The 20,410-nt window shown below is 42.4% G+C and overlaps 1 protein-coding gene and 1 long non-coding RNA gene across 4 annotated transcripts in view; one reads left to right on the top strand and one right to left on the bottom strand.

The window, feature by feature from the left end:
- The window catches only part of LOC132230768 (uncharacterized), a 36,755-nt gene extending 16,967 nt beyond the window's left edge, over positions 1–19,788 (top strand). The window contains exon 2 of the long non-coding RNA XR_009451930.1: positions 19,696–19,788. This is a non-coding gene — a long non-coding RNA (uncharacterized LOC132230768). The remainder of the gene's footprint in view (positions 1–19,695) is intronic.
- The window catches only part of E2F3 (E2F transcription factor 3), an 82,857-nt gene continuing 73,242 nt past the window's right edge, over positions 10,796–20,410 (bottom strand). For all 3 annotated transcript variants that reach the window (XM_059688752.1, XM_059688753.1, XM_059688754.1), the window contains exons 5-7: positions 17,751–17,865; positions 16,340–16,475; positions 10,796–14,340 (exon numbers count right to left, since the gene is read on the bottom strand). In XM_059688752.1, the coding sequence (XP_059544735.1) occupies positions 14,078–14,340; positions 16,340–16,475; positions 17,751–17,865 (514 nt within the window). In that variant the 3' untranslated portion in view covers positions 10,796–14,077. The remainder of the gene's footprint in view (positions 14,341–16,339; positions 16,476–17,750; positions 17,866–20,410) is intronic.

Here is a 20,410-nt window from a genome sequence, read left to right as displayed (position 1 = left end):
TAGTGTGTTGCCTTTGGGTTTTCCTACCGACTCCCTTTTAAAGAAAGTCTGAGGCTTTCAGGTTTTCCCCACTCTAGCCCCCTATTATTATGCACAACCTATTGATGTGGTGCGAAGATATGGGAGAAGTAGAGCATGTATAATCCTATGATTAGCACTCAGCCCTTTAGTGTTGCTGGGCTGTGAACTTCACACGCTTCTCCGTTTGGTTTTGTTGTCTTTTGCCCCTTAGGCAGGACAGGAAGGCTAGAAAGGGCTGGACTTGGGTATTTCCTTTTCCCCACAGCATTTAGGCTCTGACAGAATCCACTGTTGATTAGGCTCTGGTAAAACAGTTTTCCTTGAGGGCAGACATTTGTTAAAGAGAACAGAATGCTCTGGGTATATTTTAAAACAGTTATTTCTCCCATCCCCCTGCCCAAAGCATGAGGGAAATTCACCCTGAGCACCTGGTGGGAATCCCGGAGGAAAAACTAGTGACAGAGTGAAGGCCTCTCCTGCGACTGGGGCCATGGGAGATTTTCTCTCTCAAGCTCATCCAGGTACAGACCCCAACAGTTAGTCAACTACCCTTGAGGTCTCATACATGGTGCTGCTGCCACTTGCCGTTCCTGCTCTGGGTAAGCTCTGATTCCCTGTATGTGCCTTTCTCTCCAGTTTTCAGGGCAGTGTTTTGTCCTGGCCCTCACTTCTCTGACGGATCTAAGGAGAGTTGTTGATTTCCACATTGTTCAGGGTTTTTCTTGCTGTGAGGATAGGAGTGACAACTTCCACAGTCCTTACGTGTTGGATCTAAAACCACCCACCACCTTTTCTTGTACAACTCTGAACTAAAAGCAATTTTTGCATTTTTAAAATGGTTGGGAAAAAATCAAAAGAAGAATATTATTTTATGGCTAGTAAAAGTTACATGAATAGCCAATTTGAAAATCCATATTTAAGTTTTATTGGAATACAGCCATGCTCATTTATTTACATACTATTTATGGCTACTTTTGTGCTACAGAGGCAAGTTGAGAGAGTTTGACAGATAATTTAAGGCCCATAATGCCTAAAATATTTACTATCTGGCCTTTTGCATAAAACATTTCCAATTCCTACTCCTTTTCTCTTAATTTTTCTTTATATTTCCTATTTTATATTTCCTATTTTTCTCTCTATGTTGAATTTTGGGTAATTTTGTCAGATTTATGTTCCAGTTTATTATGATTCTTTTTTAGCTGTATCTAATCTGCAGATTTTCTGTCATTATTTTTTCTTCAGCAACTATGCTTTTAATTTTCAAAATTTTATTTTTTTAAATCTATGTGGCAGGTTTTGATCATCCCTGGTTGCTCATTTTTTGTGATACCACTTTTTTTTTTTAAGCATTTCATACATATTTGTTATACACTATATCTGATAATTCCATTATTTGAATCCTTTGCGGTCTACGTCTGATGTTTGCTGCTTCTGCTATTAGTGCTGGTTTGTTTCCTTATGTATCTTATGGTTGCGGGTTGTGAGCAGACCCAGTCTGTGGTCCGATACCAAGGATGCCTTGTTCAGAGAGGACTTTGCTCTTCTGAAAGCAGGGAGATGATGACCACCTGGAGCACTAGAGCCTTCTTCCAATTTCTCTGACTTCATCTGGGACTTCAGTCTTTCTCTATTGGCCCAAGCTACAACACTGGAAGTGAAACTGGTAGCTGTTCGTTGGTAGCCTGTCTTTTCCCATGTGCATGCTCTTCAGCTTTGGTTTTCAGCTCAGTTTTCTCTTTTACTCTTCTGGCCCTTTGGAATTTTCTAAAATGTTAGCAACACAAGAAAATTATTTTTTTTCTGATCAGCCTAGATGTTTTGTAGGAGGAGGGTCTCCTGACTATTTAATATGCCATATTGACAGAGCAGGAGTCCGAGCCAATCTTTCTTCTGCACTTGCAACTAATTTTGGCTGCTCCATTTGCTGTTTTAACTCCTTCCTGGGACCAGGTATGGGAATTATTTCTATACTTTCTACCTTTTCCTTTCCTTCATTACACTCCTTTTCCTGTTCTTATGTGTAGCACCCACTTCATTCCCTTAATTATAGTGGTTCTCAACCTGTTGGTCGCGACCCCTTTGGGGGTCGAACGACCCTTTCACAGGGGTCGCCTAAGACCACCGGAAAACACATATATAATTACATATTGTTTTTGTGATTAATCGCTATGCTTTAATTATGTTCAATTTATAACAATGAAATTGGGGGTCACCACAACATGAGGAACTGTATTAAAGGGTCGCGGCATTAGAAAGGTTGAGAACCACTGCCTTAATAGATACCCAAACTCTGAGTCAATGGTGATGGCATCTTCTCTTTGGCGAAAGGAACACCCATTCTTTGGACTCATCAATGATAGAATTTAGCTTGTGGCTCTTTTGGAGTATCTTGGGTCTCCTTCTGTCTCCTCCCATGTCTAAGTATACACAATCTCTATTCTTATGCCTAACCCATTTAAACAAGCTCTTTTTGTTGACATGATTTAATTTTTATTTACTGATTATATTATTTCAGGTCTCTTCTGTGGAATTGCTCCTTGGGTCTCCAGAGTATGGTTTAACACTAACTGCTTTTCTTCCTCTGTTTACATCACTGCCTACATGCTGTTTTGTCATTTTTAGATTGATTAGTTACTTCTGCAGCTGTTGCATCAGTTACAAATGGCTTTAAATGAAGAAACAAGGGATATGAAAATACTTTGTCAGCTGTAAAGCCGTATACAATGCCAAGGACTAGTCAAGGATGAGATACCCAGGGCCTTAAAAGGCTTCTGAGGCTGAAGAGTGGTCTATACAGGAAGAGAAGTCTGAGTCTTTTATAGGGGGAAATGGAACTTCCTATTTAGAAGCTGTTGCCAATTTGATTCTTCTCCTATTTAAATAGAGCAAATCTACTTTTAGCCAAGACTGAGGACAAAAGAATCACTGAGAAGTTCTCCAGACTTACATTTCCAACAGCTTCCATCTCTCCCAATTTGTTGTGTACGACACAGGCACAGAGGATGAGAGCATGCACCCATGAAACGTGGTATGGAAGAGTGGAAGGAATTACAGTGCTAGGGGACAATATGATGGGGATCTTTCAGAAGATATGCCAATTCAAAATGATGGATTACCTATGGTTCTAGGGCCAAGACTGAGAAGAGGCAGGGGAACTAAGAGACCTTAGGGATACAGCAGAAAGAGTGTTGGGCTAGGATTCTGGAGACTGTTTTCTTGAAAAAAAAAAAAAAATTGACAACTGAATTGTCACCTGATGAAACCAGCTCCTTGTTGAATATGAGGTTGCCTTCCATCTCAAATTTAGTGACCCTGTGATCAGTACCAGGAAATGGCTTAGGCTGAGTTGAAAAAGTAGGCTTTGATTAATGTTTTGGTTTGTCTACTAGTATTTTAATTCCAGGGTTTTAATCCTATATTTCTGTGTTCCTGACTTGTGTGTACTTAGCCACTGAAGTTGATATAGGTGAGAGAAGATACATACATCCTCCCTTTTCCTAGGAACTCACTATCTATTGTGTTCTAGGGCATACACCCAAGTTCTAAAACATCCCAACAGAAGCACTGCCGGCATTTTGTGTTGTTTTTGAGGCACATCCCTGATGGCACAGGACTTTGTCCCCTCAGTTTCCCAGCACTTCCCAGACACTTCAGCACAAGGAACTCCGCAACTTTTTCATAACATTCTTTACACACAGGACAAGCATGATAGTAATTTCTAGTCTTATAAGCATTTCAGAATATTTTAATAAATTGTTCTGTTTGCCTTTCAGTCTTCAAGTCCCAGATTTAAGGGCACAACGCAAAGTTTGCTTTTGCATTCCCCTTCCTGCTATGAATGTTACTTCTTTTAACTTCTGATTGATTCCTGGCTGATTAATTCTAAGTAGCCAGTGCAGGTATTCTCATTAACACCCCAATGGATGATCAGGGTGGTAGGCTAGACCTAGAGTGAGGTTCCCAGCTCCCTAGGTCCTAGAACATGCATTGGTGATTTACGCTGGAGTTGTGCCTACTCAGCAGGCTTCTGCAGGCACGTGTGCATCCAGCTGCACAGGTCCCCAGCTGCACCCCACCCCAGTCTCTCCTGCCTTGCAAAGGCTTCATCCTCCCTTCACTTCCATGTCTGCCTCTAACCGTCTGTCCTTCCAAGTCCTCCACCCACGGCTTCAGAAAGAAAAGCCACTTATTCAATATCCGGCCCTCAGTATTTACTTCTCCTAGCTAAACTTATTTCTCCTCACTAGACTGTAAGCTTCCTCTTGCTGACAGGAACTATGACTCTATTTAGACTGCAGCACTTACAACAGTCCCTAGTATATCGTAATCACTTCATGCTTGTTCAAAGAGTAACTGAATAAATAAGAGAACATGTTTCTTTCTCTCTCTCTCTCTCTCTCTCTCTCTCTCTCTCTCTCTCTCTCTCTCTCTCTCTCTCTCTCTCTCTTTACTTTTATTCATTTTTATTTCATGCTGAAGTTACTCTCAGGCCATAAGTTTTTGTTTCTTCAGTTTCTGCTGGGATATCTGTTCTTCTGGGCAGCTTCCTCTTCTGGTTTAGGAACCACCTGCTCTTTCTCAGGAAGGATCCTCTCAGTGTGGCAGGGGAGAGCTCCTGTATGGGGTAACCCGCCCATGAGCTCTGTAAGTTCTGCTCTGCATCTTGGGAGCTTTGTTCACCTGGATGTGCTCAAGGACCAGAGTCTACATCTAAACCCTTAAGTTCAGCATTGCTCTCTGCATTTTTAAGCACGTGCAGCAAAAATTCAGCATGCTTTTTGGGCCACGATCCTGTGTCCAGCCCCACTGTTAGGCCTGGGCAAACCTACTGACTTCACCACTGTAACGACGGAATGGCACGCACTGCTTCTTCAAAGTGACATCTTTCAGATGGTGGTGACTTTTCGAATCTGCATCCCCTTGATGGCCTGGGCAGTTTCACGAGTGTTCTTAAAGTGAACACGAAGATTTGAACCTCTTGATTTGCATGATTATGTGGGTTTTTCTGGGTCAAGTGAATAGCAAACCATTTTCAGAGGTCACCTCTGGCTGCTTTGGGGAAGAGCTCTCTCCTTTTTAAGGAGTTAAAGGGAGCATTTATGGAGTGCTTACAGTTGCTTACAGTGTACCATATTTTCTTTTTTTGTTAAATTTATTATGGTGACATTGATTAATTGGATCATATAAGTTTCAGGTATAGATTTCTATGATGTAAGACCTGTATATTGCATTGTGGGCCCACCACCCAGAGTTAATTCTTATTCTGTCACCATATATTAGGTCCCCTCCACCCTTCACCCCCTTCCTCTGGCAAGCACCACACTGCTGTTTGTGTCCGTGAGTTTCATTTTCTTATTTCAAAATGAGTGAAATCATATGGTTCTTAGCTTTTTCTGACTGACTTATTTCACTTAGCATAATATTCTCAGGGGCCATCCATGTTGGTGCAAATGGCAGTATTTTGTCCTTTCTTATGGCCGAGTAGTATTCCATTGTGTACATGTACCACATCTTCTTTATCCAGTACTCTATTGTAGGACACCTTGGTTGTCTCCATGTCTTGGCCACCGTGAATAATGCTGCAATGAACTTAGGGGTGCATATGTTCATGCAAATTCATTTGGTTTTTCAGGTAGATACCCAGGAGAGGGATTGCTGGGTTATATGGTAACTTTATTCTTAATTTTTTCTTGATTTATGCTAGAGTTGTGCCTACTCAGCAGTCTTCTGCAAGCATGTGTGCATCCAGCTGCATAGGTCCCCAGCTGCACCCCACCCCAGTCTGTTTCACCAGACTGTTTTCCATGGTGGCTGTACCAGTCTACATTCCCACCAGCAGTGAATGAGGTGAACATGTTTCTCTTAATGGACATTGTATGAGTGAATACAATTAACTTTTCTATAATGGTTTTCTTTTCTGTCTCAATAATATTATTCCCAGAATAGAATTCTTCCCAGAACAGAATGAGCCCATTTCTGAAATAATACTCAAGTAAGGTTCTGAATTATAAAATATTTACACAGCTTAGTCATATATTCACCTCTTTAAAGGATGCAGCCCTACATGATTCACATTTCTCTTGCCTGCATTTTTCAACTGCTTTTGTATATGGGCAATTCTTGTTTTATTTACTAGTTCCCACCATCCACTGCCTTCGGTAGTCTTAAATGGAAGAAGGAATACATCTTTGTATCATTTCGTTCAGATTTCATCACTGGCTTAATTATTGACTACCTGCTGACCAAAGGTACAGATCCCTGTGTAGATAGTAGTTATGTTTGACGACAGAATTCAGGTCCCCCAATTCTGGGAAAATGGGACTCCTAGGCAGAACTAAGGATGAAAGCAAAAATGCAAAATAATAGTAATAAAAATTTCAGTGCAAGGTACAAAATGAGGAAGGTGACAGTAAAGGTGAAAAAGCTTTGAGCTCATTATAGCACTGTTGCCTTTGGGCTTTAAAAAGCATTCTTAAACCTCAGCCTCTTCGTCTGCAAAATAGGAATAATTCATTCAAATATGTATTAGGTATTAGGAGTATTCTAAGAACTGGAGACAAAGTAGTGAACAATACAAAGGACCTCTCCTCACTGAGCTTACATTCTGAGAGAGGCGATAACATGTAGCTAGTGATGTATGCTTTGAAAAGTCAGAGCGCTCAACAAAGCACTTACACTAGTACCTGGCATTTCAATAGCCAAGAGGTGGAAACAACCCAACTGTCCATCCACTGATAAATGGATAAAAATGTAGTAGTACCATACAACGGCTATTATCCTATCTAATAAAAGAGAAACATGGTAATTAGCCGTACATCCGCTACCCTTCCCATTGGCTAATCAGGGCGATATGCAAAGTAACTGCCAGCCAAGATGGTGGCCGGCAGCCAGGCTACTGACACGAACAGGAGGCTTGCTTGCTTCAGTGACAGAGGACTCCAGCATTCCCCAACTGCCGCTGCTGGGCTCTGAGCTGCTAAGAAACATTGTTACAAATATAGAAGCTAAACAAAACCCCAGAAACCTGTGTTCAGTCAGCCGGGATCTCAGCGCTGGAGTTGCAACAAAGTTTCAAATACAGAAAGTAAAGAAAGCCAGAAACCTGCTTTCAACAGCAAGGTCTCACAGCTAAAGCCGGCTCTCAGCTCCAGTGACAGCCATAAATCTAAGAATTTAAAAAAAAAAAGGAAAAAAGGAGTGGTTGGGAGCTTCAGTCACCCACCAGCCTGAAAACGGCCCTCAGCCCCTCACCCAGACTGGCCAGGCACCCCAGTGGGGACCCCCAGCCTGAAGGGGATGTGACCAGATGCAAACAGCCATCATCACCTCATCCAGGCTGGCCAGGCACCCAGCGGGACCCCCACCCTGATCCAGGACACCCTTCAGGGCAAACCAGACGGCCCCCACCCATGCACCAGGCCTCTATCCTATATAGTAAAAGGGTAATATGCTTCCCAGCACCAGGATCAGCGGAGCCGCGAGGCCTCCAGGCCCCTGGAGCAGAGTGACGGGGGCAGCGCCCAAACCCCTGATCGCCCTGCGGCTCTGTGTATGACAGGGGGTGGGGCCACAACCTCCCTATCCACCCTGCTCTGTTCATGATAGGGGAAGGCGCCCCAACCCCCTGATCGGCCTTGCTCTGTATGTGACAGGGTGCGGCCCCGCAACCCCCCATGGGCCCTGCTCTGTGTGTGACAGGATGAAGCCGCAACCTCCCCATCGGCCCTGCCCTGAGTGTGACAGGGGGTAGTGCCCCAACCCCCTGATGGGCCCTGCTCTGTGGGTGACGGGGCGGCGCCCCAACCTCCCCATCGACCATGCCTTGAGTGTGACAGGGGGCGGCGCACCAAACCCCCAATTGGCCCTACCCTGAGTGTGACTGAGGGTGGCATCACAACCTCCTGATCGGACCTGCTCTGTGCGTGACGGGGGAGCTCCCCAACCCCCTGATGGGCCCTGCTCTGTGTGTGACAGGGGGCAGCGCCCCAACCCCCTGATTGGCCGGCTCTGTATGTGACAGGGGTGGCACCACAACCCCCTGATCCGCCCTGCTCTGTGTGTGACAGGGGGTGGCGCCACAACCTCCCCAACGACCCTGCCTTGAGTGTGACAGGGGGCAGTGCCCCAACCCCCCAATCAGCCCTACTCTGAGTGTGGCTGAGGGTGGCATGGCAACATCCCAATCCGCCCTGCTCTGTGCATGACAAGGGGTGGCGCCCCAACTCCCTAATCGGTCCTGCTCTGAGCCCAACCAGGGGCTGCACCTAGGGACTGGGCCTGCCCTCTGCCACCCAGGAGCAGGCATAAGCCAGCAGGGCGTTATCTCCCAAGGGGTCCCAGACTGCGAGAGGGCACAGGCCGGGCTGAGGGACACCCCCCCCCCCCGAGTGCACAAATTTTTGTGCACTGGGCCTCTAGTCTATATATATAAAAGGCTAATATTCAAAGTGTCCCCGAGGGAATTTGACTGGGAGACTGGGAGTTCTATCACTCTCTATGACGTGTGCTGACTGGCAGGGGGTGGGGCGGAACGAAGATAGGCCCTGAACGGCAGCTGGAAGGCTGATTGGCCCTGTCTGCCAGTCAGGCCTAGGGACCCTACCCATGCATGAATTTCATGCACCAAGCCCCTAGTTCAGGTATAAGAAGGAATGAAATACAGACACATGCTATAACTTGGATGAACCTTGAGGACATTATGCTAAGTAAAACAGACACAAAAGTTCACATCTTGTCTGATTCTTTATAGTGAATATCTAGAACAGGCAACTCCATAGGGGCAGAAAGCAGATTAGTGGCTGCCAGGGGCTGGGAATAGGAGATGGGGTGATGGCTCAATGGGTATGGGGTTTTCTTTTGGGATGAAAATGTCCTAAAATAGTGGTGATCTTACACAATACTGTGAATGTATTAAATGTCATTAATGGTTCATTTTATATTATATATAATTTACCTGATATAATATAAATAGTACCTGGCACTCAATGTTATATTATTTCATAGCAAAACAAAATCACTCAAGCCCTGGCCAGTGTGGCTCAGTTGGGTGAGCATCGTCCTATACAACTAAAGATCACTGGTTAGGGACACTGACACTGGGGTGATGAAGGCCTGGGGCGGGTAATGGGGGTGAAAGCGGGACATATGTAATACTTTTAACAATAAAGAATTATTTAAAAAAAATAAAAACATTTAAAAAAAAAGATCATGGGTTTGATTCCCAGTCAGGGCATGCACCCATTAGGTTGCAGGTTAGATCCCCAGCTGTCATGCGTGTGGGAGGCAATTGATCAATGTGTCACTCTTGAGTGGATGTTTCTCTCTCTCTCCCCCTATCCCTTCCTCTCTCTACAAATCAATAAAAGCATGTCCTACGGTGAAGATTTTTTTTTTAAAAAATCGCCCAAATAGGAAATTACCTAGGTTAATAAATTATTAAATATATTTTTAATTATTGGAATGCTATGCAGCCTTTGAAGAGAATGAACATGATCTAGAAGTACAAATATGGAAAGATGTCCAAGATGTAGTTGGTAAAAAAAATAAGTAAGTAAAAGCTGAAGATCAGCATCTACTTGGTATGATTTGTTAAAATACACATGCACAGCTCCACCGGTGTAGCTTAGTGGTTGACTGGCGACCTATGAACCATGAGGTCATGGTTCGATTCCTGGTCAGGGCACATGCCCGGGTTGCAGGCTCAATCCCGTGTGGGGCGTGCAGGAGGCAGCCAATCAGTGATTCTTTCTCATCATTGATGTTTCTGTACTTCTTCCTCATCCTTCCTCTGAGATCAATAAAAAATATATATATATTTTTAAATATATATTTTATTGATTTTTTACAGAGAGGAAGGGAGAGGGATAGAGAGCCAGAAACATCGACGAGAGAGAAACATTGATCAGCTGCCTCCTGCACACCTCCCACTGGGGACGTGCCCACAACCAAGGTACATGCCCTTGACCGGAACCGAACCTGGGACCCTTCAGTCCGCAGGCCGACCCTCTATCCACTGAGCCAAATAAGCCAGGGCAATAAAAATATATTTTAAAAAATACACAAGCACACACACGTTTATATATGCCTAGGAAACAACGGGATATGAAAACAGTGGTTACTTCTGAGGTAAATAGACTGGTTGTGGGTGGGAATTTTTTTGATACACATTTTGAAGTTTTTAGGTGAGCTTAGAGTTGAGTGTGACATAGCAGTCAAAAAAGCATTAATATGGCATTATAAGAAATACAGAATCTTGAAGGAGGGAGGTCATTACTAAAATTGAGAAAATGTATTGGCTTCATACACCTTATAGAACTCCACTTGTCACATTCTCAGTGTAAAAATCCTTCTTTAATACCCGAGAGCAGTCTGCTTCCCAAAGTGGGGAGTCTACCACAAGTGCTCCACAGATATTTGCTCAGTGTTCCTGAGGTGCCAAATAGCCCAGCTGGTGTGGCTCAGTGGTTGAGTGTCGACCCATGAACCAGGAGGTCATGGTTCAATTCCCGGTCAGGGCACATGCCTGGGTTATAGGCTCAATCCCCAGTGTGGAATATGCAGGAGGAGGCCGATCAATGATTCTCTCTCATCATTGATGTTTCTATTTCTCCCTCTCCCAAACCAATAAAAAAAAATTTTTTTTAAAGGATAAGGCATATAGTATCTTAAGCTTTTGTGCAAACTTTCCCCTTAACTTGTTAAAGCATGTCTTTAAGAATGAGATTAATATAGAAGCTTCAGGCCACTGTATGAAAATCCAGCCACAAATCTCAACTCTTAAAAAAAAAATCATTTTATTGATCCGATACCATACAAAATTTATTCAAATTACACCCAGTTGAAGTGGTAAGATCACAGCTAGAGAACAGGTTACCCTGTAACAAATCTATTTACAAAATCCATCATAAAAGCTTTTTTTTTTACACTATATTACACATTTTCTTTTTTAAACTAGCATACAACACAAAGCTAAACTGATTAGTAGTTTGCCTTTTCCCAATTTTGGGAAATATTTCCCTTTGACAAAATCGTGTACCCCGTAGGAAAAGAAACTCCCACAATCTGACAAGTGCCGCCTGACTGACTCGACAAGGCCTCTTCCTTCAAACCTCTCACGCGCCCGAGTTGCCGTGCACACGCTGAGTTCTTCCTTCTTCTTCCTGAAAGCTAAAGCTTTAAATACTGCAATTCTATTTACAGATCTACACTTGAAACAAAAATGAAAACAAGACCACAACAAAAAACAAAAACAAAATATAACACTCTTAAAAAATTACAAACCAGCTAGAAAATATTCTGGCAGTGTTTACAAATTAATTGCTATCTTTGTACAAAATTGCTAGATAATGAAAATGTGAGTAGACTACATATCAACTTAAATAAAACAATTGCTATGCACAAGTCTGTACATATAAACACACACCTTAACACTGTTTGACAGCTCATGTGTTGCCCTTTATACAGTTTATTTTCTAAGGCTCACGCAGTCATAATTTGCACACTTGTAACTTTTAGCCATTTCATGTGTGAGCTTTAATAGCAGCAACTCAATGGTACCAGGAAACCGGCATACTTTGACTTAAAGTAACACAAATACTGGAGAACTAACCCACTTTGTGTGCCGGATACTATGTTAAAAAAAAAAAAAAAAAAGACGAATGCAAACAACAACGTATGGACATTTCATTAATGGACCCCAGTTAAGCCCATTAACTGGAGAAATCTTATGCATGAAGGAACTTTTAAGACTTATTAGTATTCCTTTCATTTTAAAACAATAAATACGGCATTACATTACGAAAGGTTTAAGGAGAAATTCAACAAAACACACAACAACCTAGCCAGGTGAGCTCAGTCGTTAGACTTTGGAAAAAAAAATTAGCTTTGTGCAGCTGGCAGAGAATTACACAAAGCTGGAAGCAGAGGCAGCTAACCAGATGAGATAAATATGGGAAATGGGGAAAGCTTGGCATAAATGGTTTCCCATCCAGGAAAACACCCCACAGTGCATTTCCAGTAGGCACTTGACACAAAGCTCTCCTCCCCTCCCCCACCCCAAAGCTTCATCTCGGACCACATATTTGTACCAAGTCCAGTGTGTGAGGGGAGGAGGCTGGGGATGGAGGCTGAAGAAAAAGGAGGGTAATCTGCACCTTTGTTTTTCTTCCCAAACACACATCCACGCATACCTACACAAATCGTTTAAAGTGCTGGTGTCATGCTTTTGACCCCCACCACCACTTTGCATGTTGTGGAACTCTACCTAGAGTAAACTGGCTGGGGTGTTCGTGGTTGACCGTTTTGTATTTTTCCCAAGGGTTATTTTCAATTCAATCACACACGTGAATAGAGTGCCTACTATGTGCCTACCAGTGGGCCAGGCACATAGCATTTCAGTTTCTCTGTTCCTGTTGAGGTTGTTTTTTGTTTTGTTTTGTTTTGTTTTTAAATAAGACTCCCTCATCCCCGTGGTCTTTAGCATCCAAGGAATGGATTTGAGGTACTAAGTCACATTCCCGGTGGGAAATGGCCACCTCCCCTGGCCAATGGGAAAGCCACTCTTGGACAGAACTGGTAGGATTTACAACTGACACAAAACCTCCCACCCGGGACACCATTCCTGAAGAGGAAAGTGGGAAAACACCCCGGCATTCTATCGCTTCATTTTCTACGCCCGCACTTCCCTGGGTCCAGCTTACTCCTTCACAGGGGAGGGGGACAGGTTGTGGCCAGGGGCGTTGCAGCCCTCCACAAAGCGGGAGCTCCCTGGGCTCACCAGCCTGAGTCAATGCCACTGGTAGAATGCCACTCACACAATGGGATGCCTTTCTCCCTGGAGGCCTCTCCATCTGACCGCATCCTGAGAAGTGGTCTCCCTGAGTGCAGTGGAAGAGAGCCCTTTCCCCGGTCACGGGGCCCCGGGAAGCCCAAGGACGGAGGGACCCACACCTGCTGTTCCTTGGGACGGCTGTATCACCTGACCTGGCCCTCCTTTCAAAGGGGCCACCAATGTCAGCGAGGACAGCCTCGCTCCAAGCTCCCCTCCTGGGAAAGGAAGCCAAATGGGGCAATGCTTCTGCAGAGGCCGTTAAACCTTAGGTCACACTCGTTCAGATGCTCGGATCAGAGAGGTTCTCTATCTCTGCTTAAATAATTTGAATGAGCAAAAACCGCTTCAAAGTAAACAGTTAAACTGTAATGGTGATGGGTGCCACAGGAATGCTTAAATGGCAGCTAAAAAAAAATTTAAAAGTCTAAAACAATCCACAAAGAACTCCTCAGTAGGCGTTTGCTACAAATCAACTTTAAACTCACAAACATGTTGGGGGCAGGGCAGTGGGAGTGGTTATGGAGACAGGAAAATCCACAACAGCTTAACAGTGGCAGATCTCAACTATTCTTCTGTATCTGCAACAAGTATTCGAAAACAGGTTCTTCATCCGAAAGGCTGTTGGAGGTTCTCTTGACCTCCAAGTTGGACCCATGGCCCATAGCTTACACTGAATTATGACAGTAATTTAAATATTCCTAAGAAGAGCTGAAGACATCCGTTTCATACTTTTGCATGACTTCAAGTTTACAGTTCCTGCAGTTCCATTCCATATTAGCAGACCCCAAAGACATGCATTCTGCAGAGAAGGCACGGCTTGAAATGCTATTAAGGAAGATTGCTGTATTCCAGTGGCCCAGGTGGCCAGACCCCCTTCTACAGCCCATCCGTCAGGCACAGCAAGCCAATCCGGGAGGGAGGGAGGGAGGGAGGAAAGTAGGGGTGAGAGACACCTGATTGCACATTTTCTCACTTGCTGACTCATCCAGGAGATTTTGGAGCCTGGGGCAAAGCAGGGTTTTCCCAAGGGAGCCTGCAACTGTGCGTTGAGACAATTTATATATATCTATAAAAATTCATTAAAATGTCAGCTTTGTTCTGAAGTCTGTCGTTTACTTCATGATACTATCTTGGAGGAAGAAGGTAGGAAGGGACAACACTGCATGACAGATGTTCTGGTTCCATAATAAAAAAATATTGGTTTATAAGGAGTTCAACAAAGCACAATCAACTACACATGAAGTCTTCCACCAGCGGGAGCTTTTCCAAATCATAAGCATCAAAGAGATCGCTGATGCCTTCTTCCTCCCCGAGGCTTAGGAGATAGTCTTCTTGGAGCAGGGGAGGCAGTAAGTTCACAAACGGTCCTTCTAGGTTGGAAGGAATTTGGTCCTCAGTCTGCTGTAAAAGGTTGGCTGGGGAGGCCAAAGGAGAAAGGCTTGCCATAGAAACTGAGCAATCACTATGTCCTGAGTTGGTTGAAGCCAAGTCTGAAAGGAAAAAAAAATTGGTGGAAACACAAAAGTAAGTTAGAATATACAAGTTGCTGTTCTGAAAACTCTCACCCCCTGCTAATGACAATTAGACAGCATTATGATACAGATCACCTGTCGGCAGCCTAGTCACTCACTCACCTTTTAAAGGACCTACTATTAGCAAAAAGAATTTAATTAGCTCCAAAGATTAGAGGTTAATAAGTTAAAAAAAACTTCTCTCTGATATCAACTGGTCATTATTTACGGAAAAACAAAACAAAATATAAGGTAAATACTATAAAGTTGGCTCCCTAGTAAAATTCACTGAGTTTTAACTTAGTCGAGCGGTTCGCAACCTGTGGGTCGCGACCCCTTTGGGGGTCAAACGACCCTTTCACAGGGGTCACCTAAGACCATCGGAAAACACATATATAATTACATATTGTTTTTGTGATTAATCACTATGCTTTAATTATGTTCAATTTGTAACAATGAAATTGGGGGTCACCACAACATGAGGAACTGTATTAAAGGGTCACGGCATTAGGAAGGTTGAGAACCACTGCAGTAGTTCCATCTTATCTGTGGTTTTGCTTCCCCCAGCTTCAGAATTACCCAGAGACAACTGCGGTCTGAAAATTTCAGAAATAAACAATTCCTAAGTTTTAAATTGCCACAGTTCTGGTAGGGTGCTGTCCTGCGCCACCCTGCCTGGGATGTGAATCATCCCTCTGTCCAGCATCTCCTCACCTTAGACACTCCCTGCCTGTTAGCCACCTGGAGCCATATCAGTTATCAGATGGACTGCTGTGGTGCCGCAGCGTGCCTGACGCTACCTCCCAATGCCTATGTCATTCTCCTCACTTCATCTCATCATGTAGGCGTTGTATCTTTTCACATCATCACGAAAAAACTGAGCACAGTATTCAGTCAACGATAGTTTGAGAGAGACCACATTCACATAACTTTTATTACAGTATATTGTTATAATTGTTCTATTTTATTAGTTATTGTGGTGAATATCATACTGAGCCTAATTTACTAATTAAGCTTTTCCATAGATACCTATATATAGGAAAATACAGTCTATGCAGTTGATCCTTGAACAACATGGGTCCACTCATACTCAGATTTTTAAAAAATAAATACTCATACTTTCTTCAATCCACAGCTGGGAATCCATGAGGTCCTGCAACCAATCCTCTGCATACTGAGGGACAATTTAAGATTTGGGGGCGTCAAAAGTTATAGGTGGATTTTCGACTTTGTGAGGGGGTCAGAGCCCCTGACCCTATCATTGTTCAAGGATCAACTGTATAGGGTTCAGTACTATCCCAGTTTCAGACATCTATATTTTTTTGCTCAGTATTAAGCCAAGACCTGTTCACTTAAATCACTGCTATTCTTGCTGCTATATTGGGAGGTGGGGGGAAAATGAAACACATATACTGAAAAAAAAAAAAAAAAAAAAAAAAAAAGCCACAAAGAGCTTCCTTTGCTCCAGGGACAGTGCAGGAAGAAGTTAGATTTATTTGGTTGGCGGTTTCCTTCCATATCCTCACCCCAATACACTGGGGGAAGGAAGGGGAAATTAAGACAAAACTTCTTTGATAGAAGGCTTTTCTCTCCAAACACTTCTCTCTCTAAGGATCTCTGTAGCATCATGGAAAGGTGTGTGGCCAAGGATAGCTGATGATTCACTCAGCTTCACTCCCCACTTCAGCTGGGTTTCCAAACACTGTAAGGAAATGGTTTCTGCCAATAGCCAAATCCTGAGGGACTCCATTCGTGGGTGGAGGAGTCATTAACCCAAGGTCATTATTTGATTCTGCAAACTAGTGAGAATGCCTTTAAAAGAAAGTTCCCTTCATAACAATAATAACAGAAGATTTTGTGTCTTGCCTAGACTTGTAGTTCTGATACAGAATTCTTCTAGCCTGGCCGGCATAGCTCAGTGATATGGTCACCTTCATTTTTAACATAGTTTTCAAATGACAGATGCAAGAATTGTTACCTTTGGAAGTGGGTTTAGAGATATTCCCATTGTGGTCTTGGTTGTTTGTTTTCATTGGACTGTGTGTTTCAGTCTCTTCTGGACACAAGTAAACCTCAATGGGCCCCTGGGTACTTGCCAAGTGTATTTGCAGGCTCTATGAACAGAAAAGAGTGAGGAAGGTTCAAAATGAAAGTTCTTTTGGAAATGAAAGCAACAGTAATTTTCATCTAAAAATGTGAAACAAGGGTAGTTTTCTTAGTTCATTTTGCTTTGTCACAGCTAGTCTGCCTGTACCAATGACTGCCATCCCCTAGAGGACAGGTCAGCAAACTATAGCCCAAGGCCCAATCCAGTCCACAACTGATTTTGTGAAGAGTTTTATTGGCACAGAGTCACGCTTACTCCCATTATTGATGCATGGCCTCTGGCTAGGTGTGTTTTTTTTCTCACGCAGAGTTGGGCAGTGAGCAGTCCCAACAGAGACTGTATGGCTCACAAAGCCAAAAATATTTACTGTCTGGCCCTTTAAAGAAAAATTTGCTGACCCCTGCCCCGGAGAAGGTGAATTATGCTAAATAATTCTGAATTTTTCTAAATATATTAAAAAAAAACAAAAAAGCACCACACAAACTATTAAAGGGTGCTTTTAGTGTTCCAAATACAATATTTCCATGTTGTTATTCCTTTACGGTAGGGCTTTTTTAGTGTTGAACTTTAATAACCACTGGAACGGAGTTTAATAAGAGAACGCAGCACACTAATATTTAAAATTCCTCTTCATCTAGGTCACAGAGCTATTATTATCACTGAAGGTGAGAACTCTACCCTAGATGAGAGCTTGCAAATTTCATTCTCTTTTTACTTTCTATGCATATTCTTTTTACTACATTTCTTTAACTTAGAGTTATAGTCTGGGCCTCTTATTAAACTACATCTGAAACCAATCACAAAAATACGCACCCTACTTTCTTACAATATGCTAGCCTATGAAACAAACCAAAGTCCCATTTCATCTCTTAAAAGTAAACATGATATAAATGATAAATTCTGAAATGTGCTAAGTTAGGGAGATACTTTAGAGCATTTCTATCTCTTTTGTAGTGGGAATTATATTTAGAGTAATCAACATAAAATTCTCCAAAATTTCAAATTGATTGGAACCAACAAATTATGGAAAAAAGAAAGTACAAGAGGGACAGGCCATTGCATACCACCTTGAGCTGAGTGCCCTGCTTTTTTAAAATTAGATCTTTTGGACACGCAATATATTGATCGGTTGAAATGTTTTTAAAGTTAGCATTAAGTAAAATAGATGGGGAAAGAACTTTCTAGTTTTCAGGAAGATATGAACTTTAACCATGAATCAATGATTCTTTAACTTCAGGCATTCCAGAAAGATCTCTGCAGATGAATAAAGACATCTCCTTACCTCTATTGGGTCAGGCACTTCAAGTCTTGTTTCTGGAGGGGCTTTCACAACTATAACAGTTTGGTCTTTAAGGCCACTAATTTTTCGAATATCTTGATATGTAGCATAAGCTAACGTAACGAGTGTTAAGGAAATCTTCCAACTAATTGCCTCAGATAACCATTATGAGATTAACAACATAGACGCATGGAAAAATTTTGAAGTATTTTATGATTTACAAGATTATATCTGTTTTGCCTTCTAGATCTTTAAATACATGGGATCTTCCACGAATCTTGTTTTCTGGGTGATATTCCAAACAACAAAAGAAATGCATACCTTTTTCCTGCCCGTTTTTAAAAAGTCCATGGCTTAAAATATTAAAATAAACACAGAAACAGCAAAGTTAATTAACAAAAGAAAACCAAGGCCCGGCTGCGGTGGCTCAGTGGTTGAGCATCAACCTATGAAACCAGGAGGTCATGGTTCGACTCCCACTCAGAGCACATGCCCAGGCTACAGACTCAATCTCCAGTAGGAGCTGTGGAGGAGGCAGCTAATCAATGATTCTCTCTCATCACTGATGTTTCTATCTCTCTCTCTCTCCCTCTTCCTTCCTCACCGAAATCAATAAAAACATTTAAAAAAATAAAAATATTTTTAAAAAAATAAAAGAAAGAAAACCAAGACCCATTTGGTCCAGGATTTTCAAACCAGGTTCCTCTGGAATGCAGATATTCCCTGAGTTCCCATGAAGTATGCTATCACTCAAATCGAATGACGGCAGAACCCAATTTACAGGAAAAAAAATTTTAAGCTCTATTAGACATAGTTTTTTGTAACTTCCAAAAACTTCTATCTTCTACTTGACTACTAGCAAGTGTCAGCAGTCACCCAAATGCATGAATGAATGAATTAGTAGCAAATAGATATATTAGTGGAAGAACTCAGAATACTGTGGAGGCAGGCAATATATTTTCTTAAGTGTACATGGGCTGGTTGTGATTATATATTAAGAGTGTCAGTCCTTCTTGGTTAGAAAAATTATCCTTTATATGATATTATTAACTCTATCAATATTTCAGTGTTCACGAGGAAGAAAGTGGCTTCCAGATGGTCTGCAACCTGAATGAATATGAGAAACACTGATTTAGGAAAAGAGAGTAAAATAATATTCAGTACTCCTGGTTGTTACTTCTGAGAACTGAACAGTTCCTTTAAGGGCCTGGGCAGCCAAACCTGCAAGGATGCCATGAAAGAATATGGTACTTATTATATGATAAAAGTATCCATGCAAGCTTGCCTAGATAGACAAGCTTTTTACTTGGCACTAAGAGAGAACATGTCGCATGGCTTTCTTATAAGGGACATGGAGTAACATAATGTACAATGTCTTTACCCAGCAGTTAAAAAATGGTAACCCACCAAAAAAATGCACATAACAAAACAGCAAATCACAATTCAATGAAGGCATTTCTACGGGTAATATAATGTAGCTAACAGAGTCTATTATCTAACATGTTTAACACAGAAACAGGACTGAGTGAGCCTAGAGAAAAAAATATCCCTCAGAACAGTAGCTTTTTACTAGAAGTCGAAGGAAGCTAGGAACCCATTTATCGGGGGGAAAAGCACATCCACCCCAATCTGCACATACATTTATCACGACGACCTTCTTTAAATCTCAATAATTGAGACAACAGCCAATTAACTGGACAGCTCAAGCAGGATTCCAGGTTTTAGGTCACCATTTATCTCATCAAGAAAGACCACTGATACCGTTATAAAAGTGTTGACATGCCCTGGCTGGATGGCTCAGTTGATTGGAGCATTGTCCAGTATACCAAACGGTTGCGGGTTTGATTCCTGGTCAGGGCGTGTGAGGGAGGCAACTGGTCCATGTTTCTCACATCAATGTCTCTCTCTCTCTCTCTCTCTCTCTCTCTCTCTCTCTCTCTCTCAACAGAAATGTATCCTCAGGAGAGGATTAAGAAAAAAGAAAAAGTCTTAGAACAGCTTTGAATTTTTACTGAGAACACTGGGAAAACTGATAACCAGGTACTTACACCATAGCCCACCGTCAAAAAACTATGTGACAAGAACTCAGTAACATAAAAACTCATCTACAATTACTCAACATGCTGCAGGAAAGAAAATTTCAACACATTTGTGAACCAGCTGTACCAAATTTGGAACTGAACGGCAAATGGAAATAAACGGTGCAAACATATTCTCTAATCTTATAACTTAGAAGTGCTTCCACGGTGGCTCCCTCCTGAATTTGCTTCTTGGGTTAGCAGCCCCCTGCAAGGTAGCTTTCATTCCCTGCAACAAAGGCTGCAGAGGAAGCTAATGTAGGTGACAATGCCATAAGCTACAAGCTGCCATCATGTGTAACTGCCACATCTCCTCGCTGGGGCTCCCAGCTAAACAATGAGTGAAAGAGCCCGACAGCCATTCTTGCTTCTTCCCCTGTCAGCCCACTCTGGCCACCATTAGGGGTTCATATCAGCACAACTTTCTCCATATCACTAATCATCAGCTGACAAAGTTAATCTTTTGGTCAAAAGAAATAAACAATTGCTGTTTCAAAAAAATTACCTGAATTGGAAAGTAAATGTCCCGCACCCTCTAAGGGAAAGCCTATTGGAGAGGAGACACGAGAAGAACATGGGCAGGAC

The sequence above is a fragment of the Myotis daubentonii genome, chromosome 3, assembly GCF_963259705.1.
Source record: "Myotis daubentonii chromosome 3, mMyoDau2.1, whole genome shotgun sequence".
Classification (NCBI taxonomy): domain Eukaryota; kingdom Metazoa; phylum Chordata; class Mammalia; order Chiroptera; family Vespertilionidae; genus Myotis; species Myotis daubentonii.
This window is presented reverse-complemented; position numbering and strand designations above follow the sequence as displayed.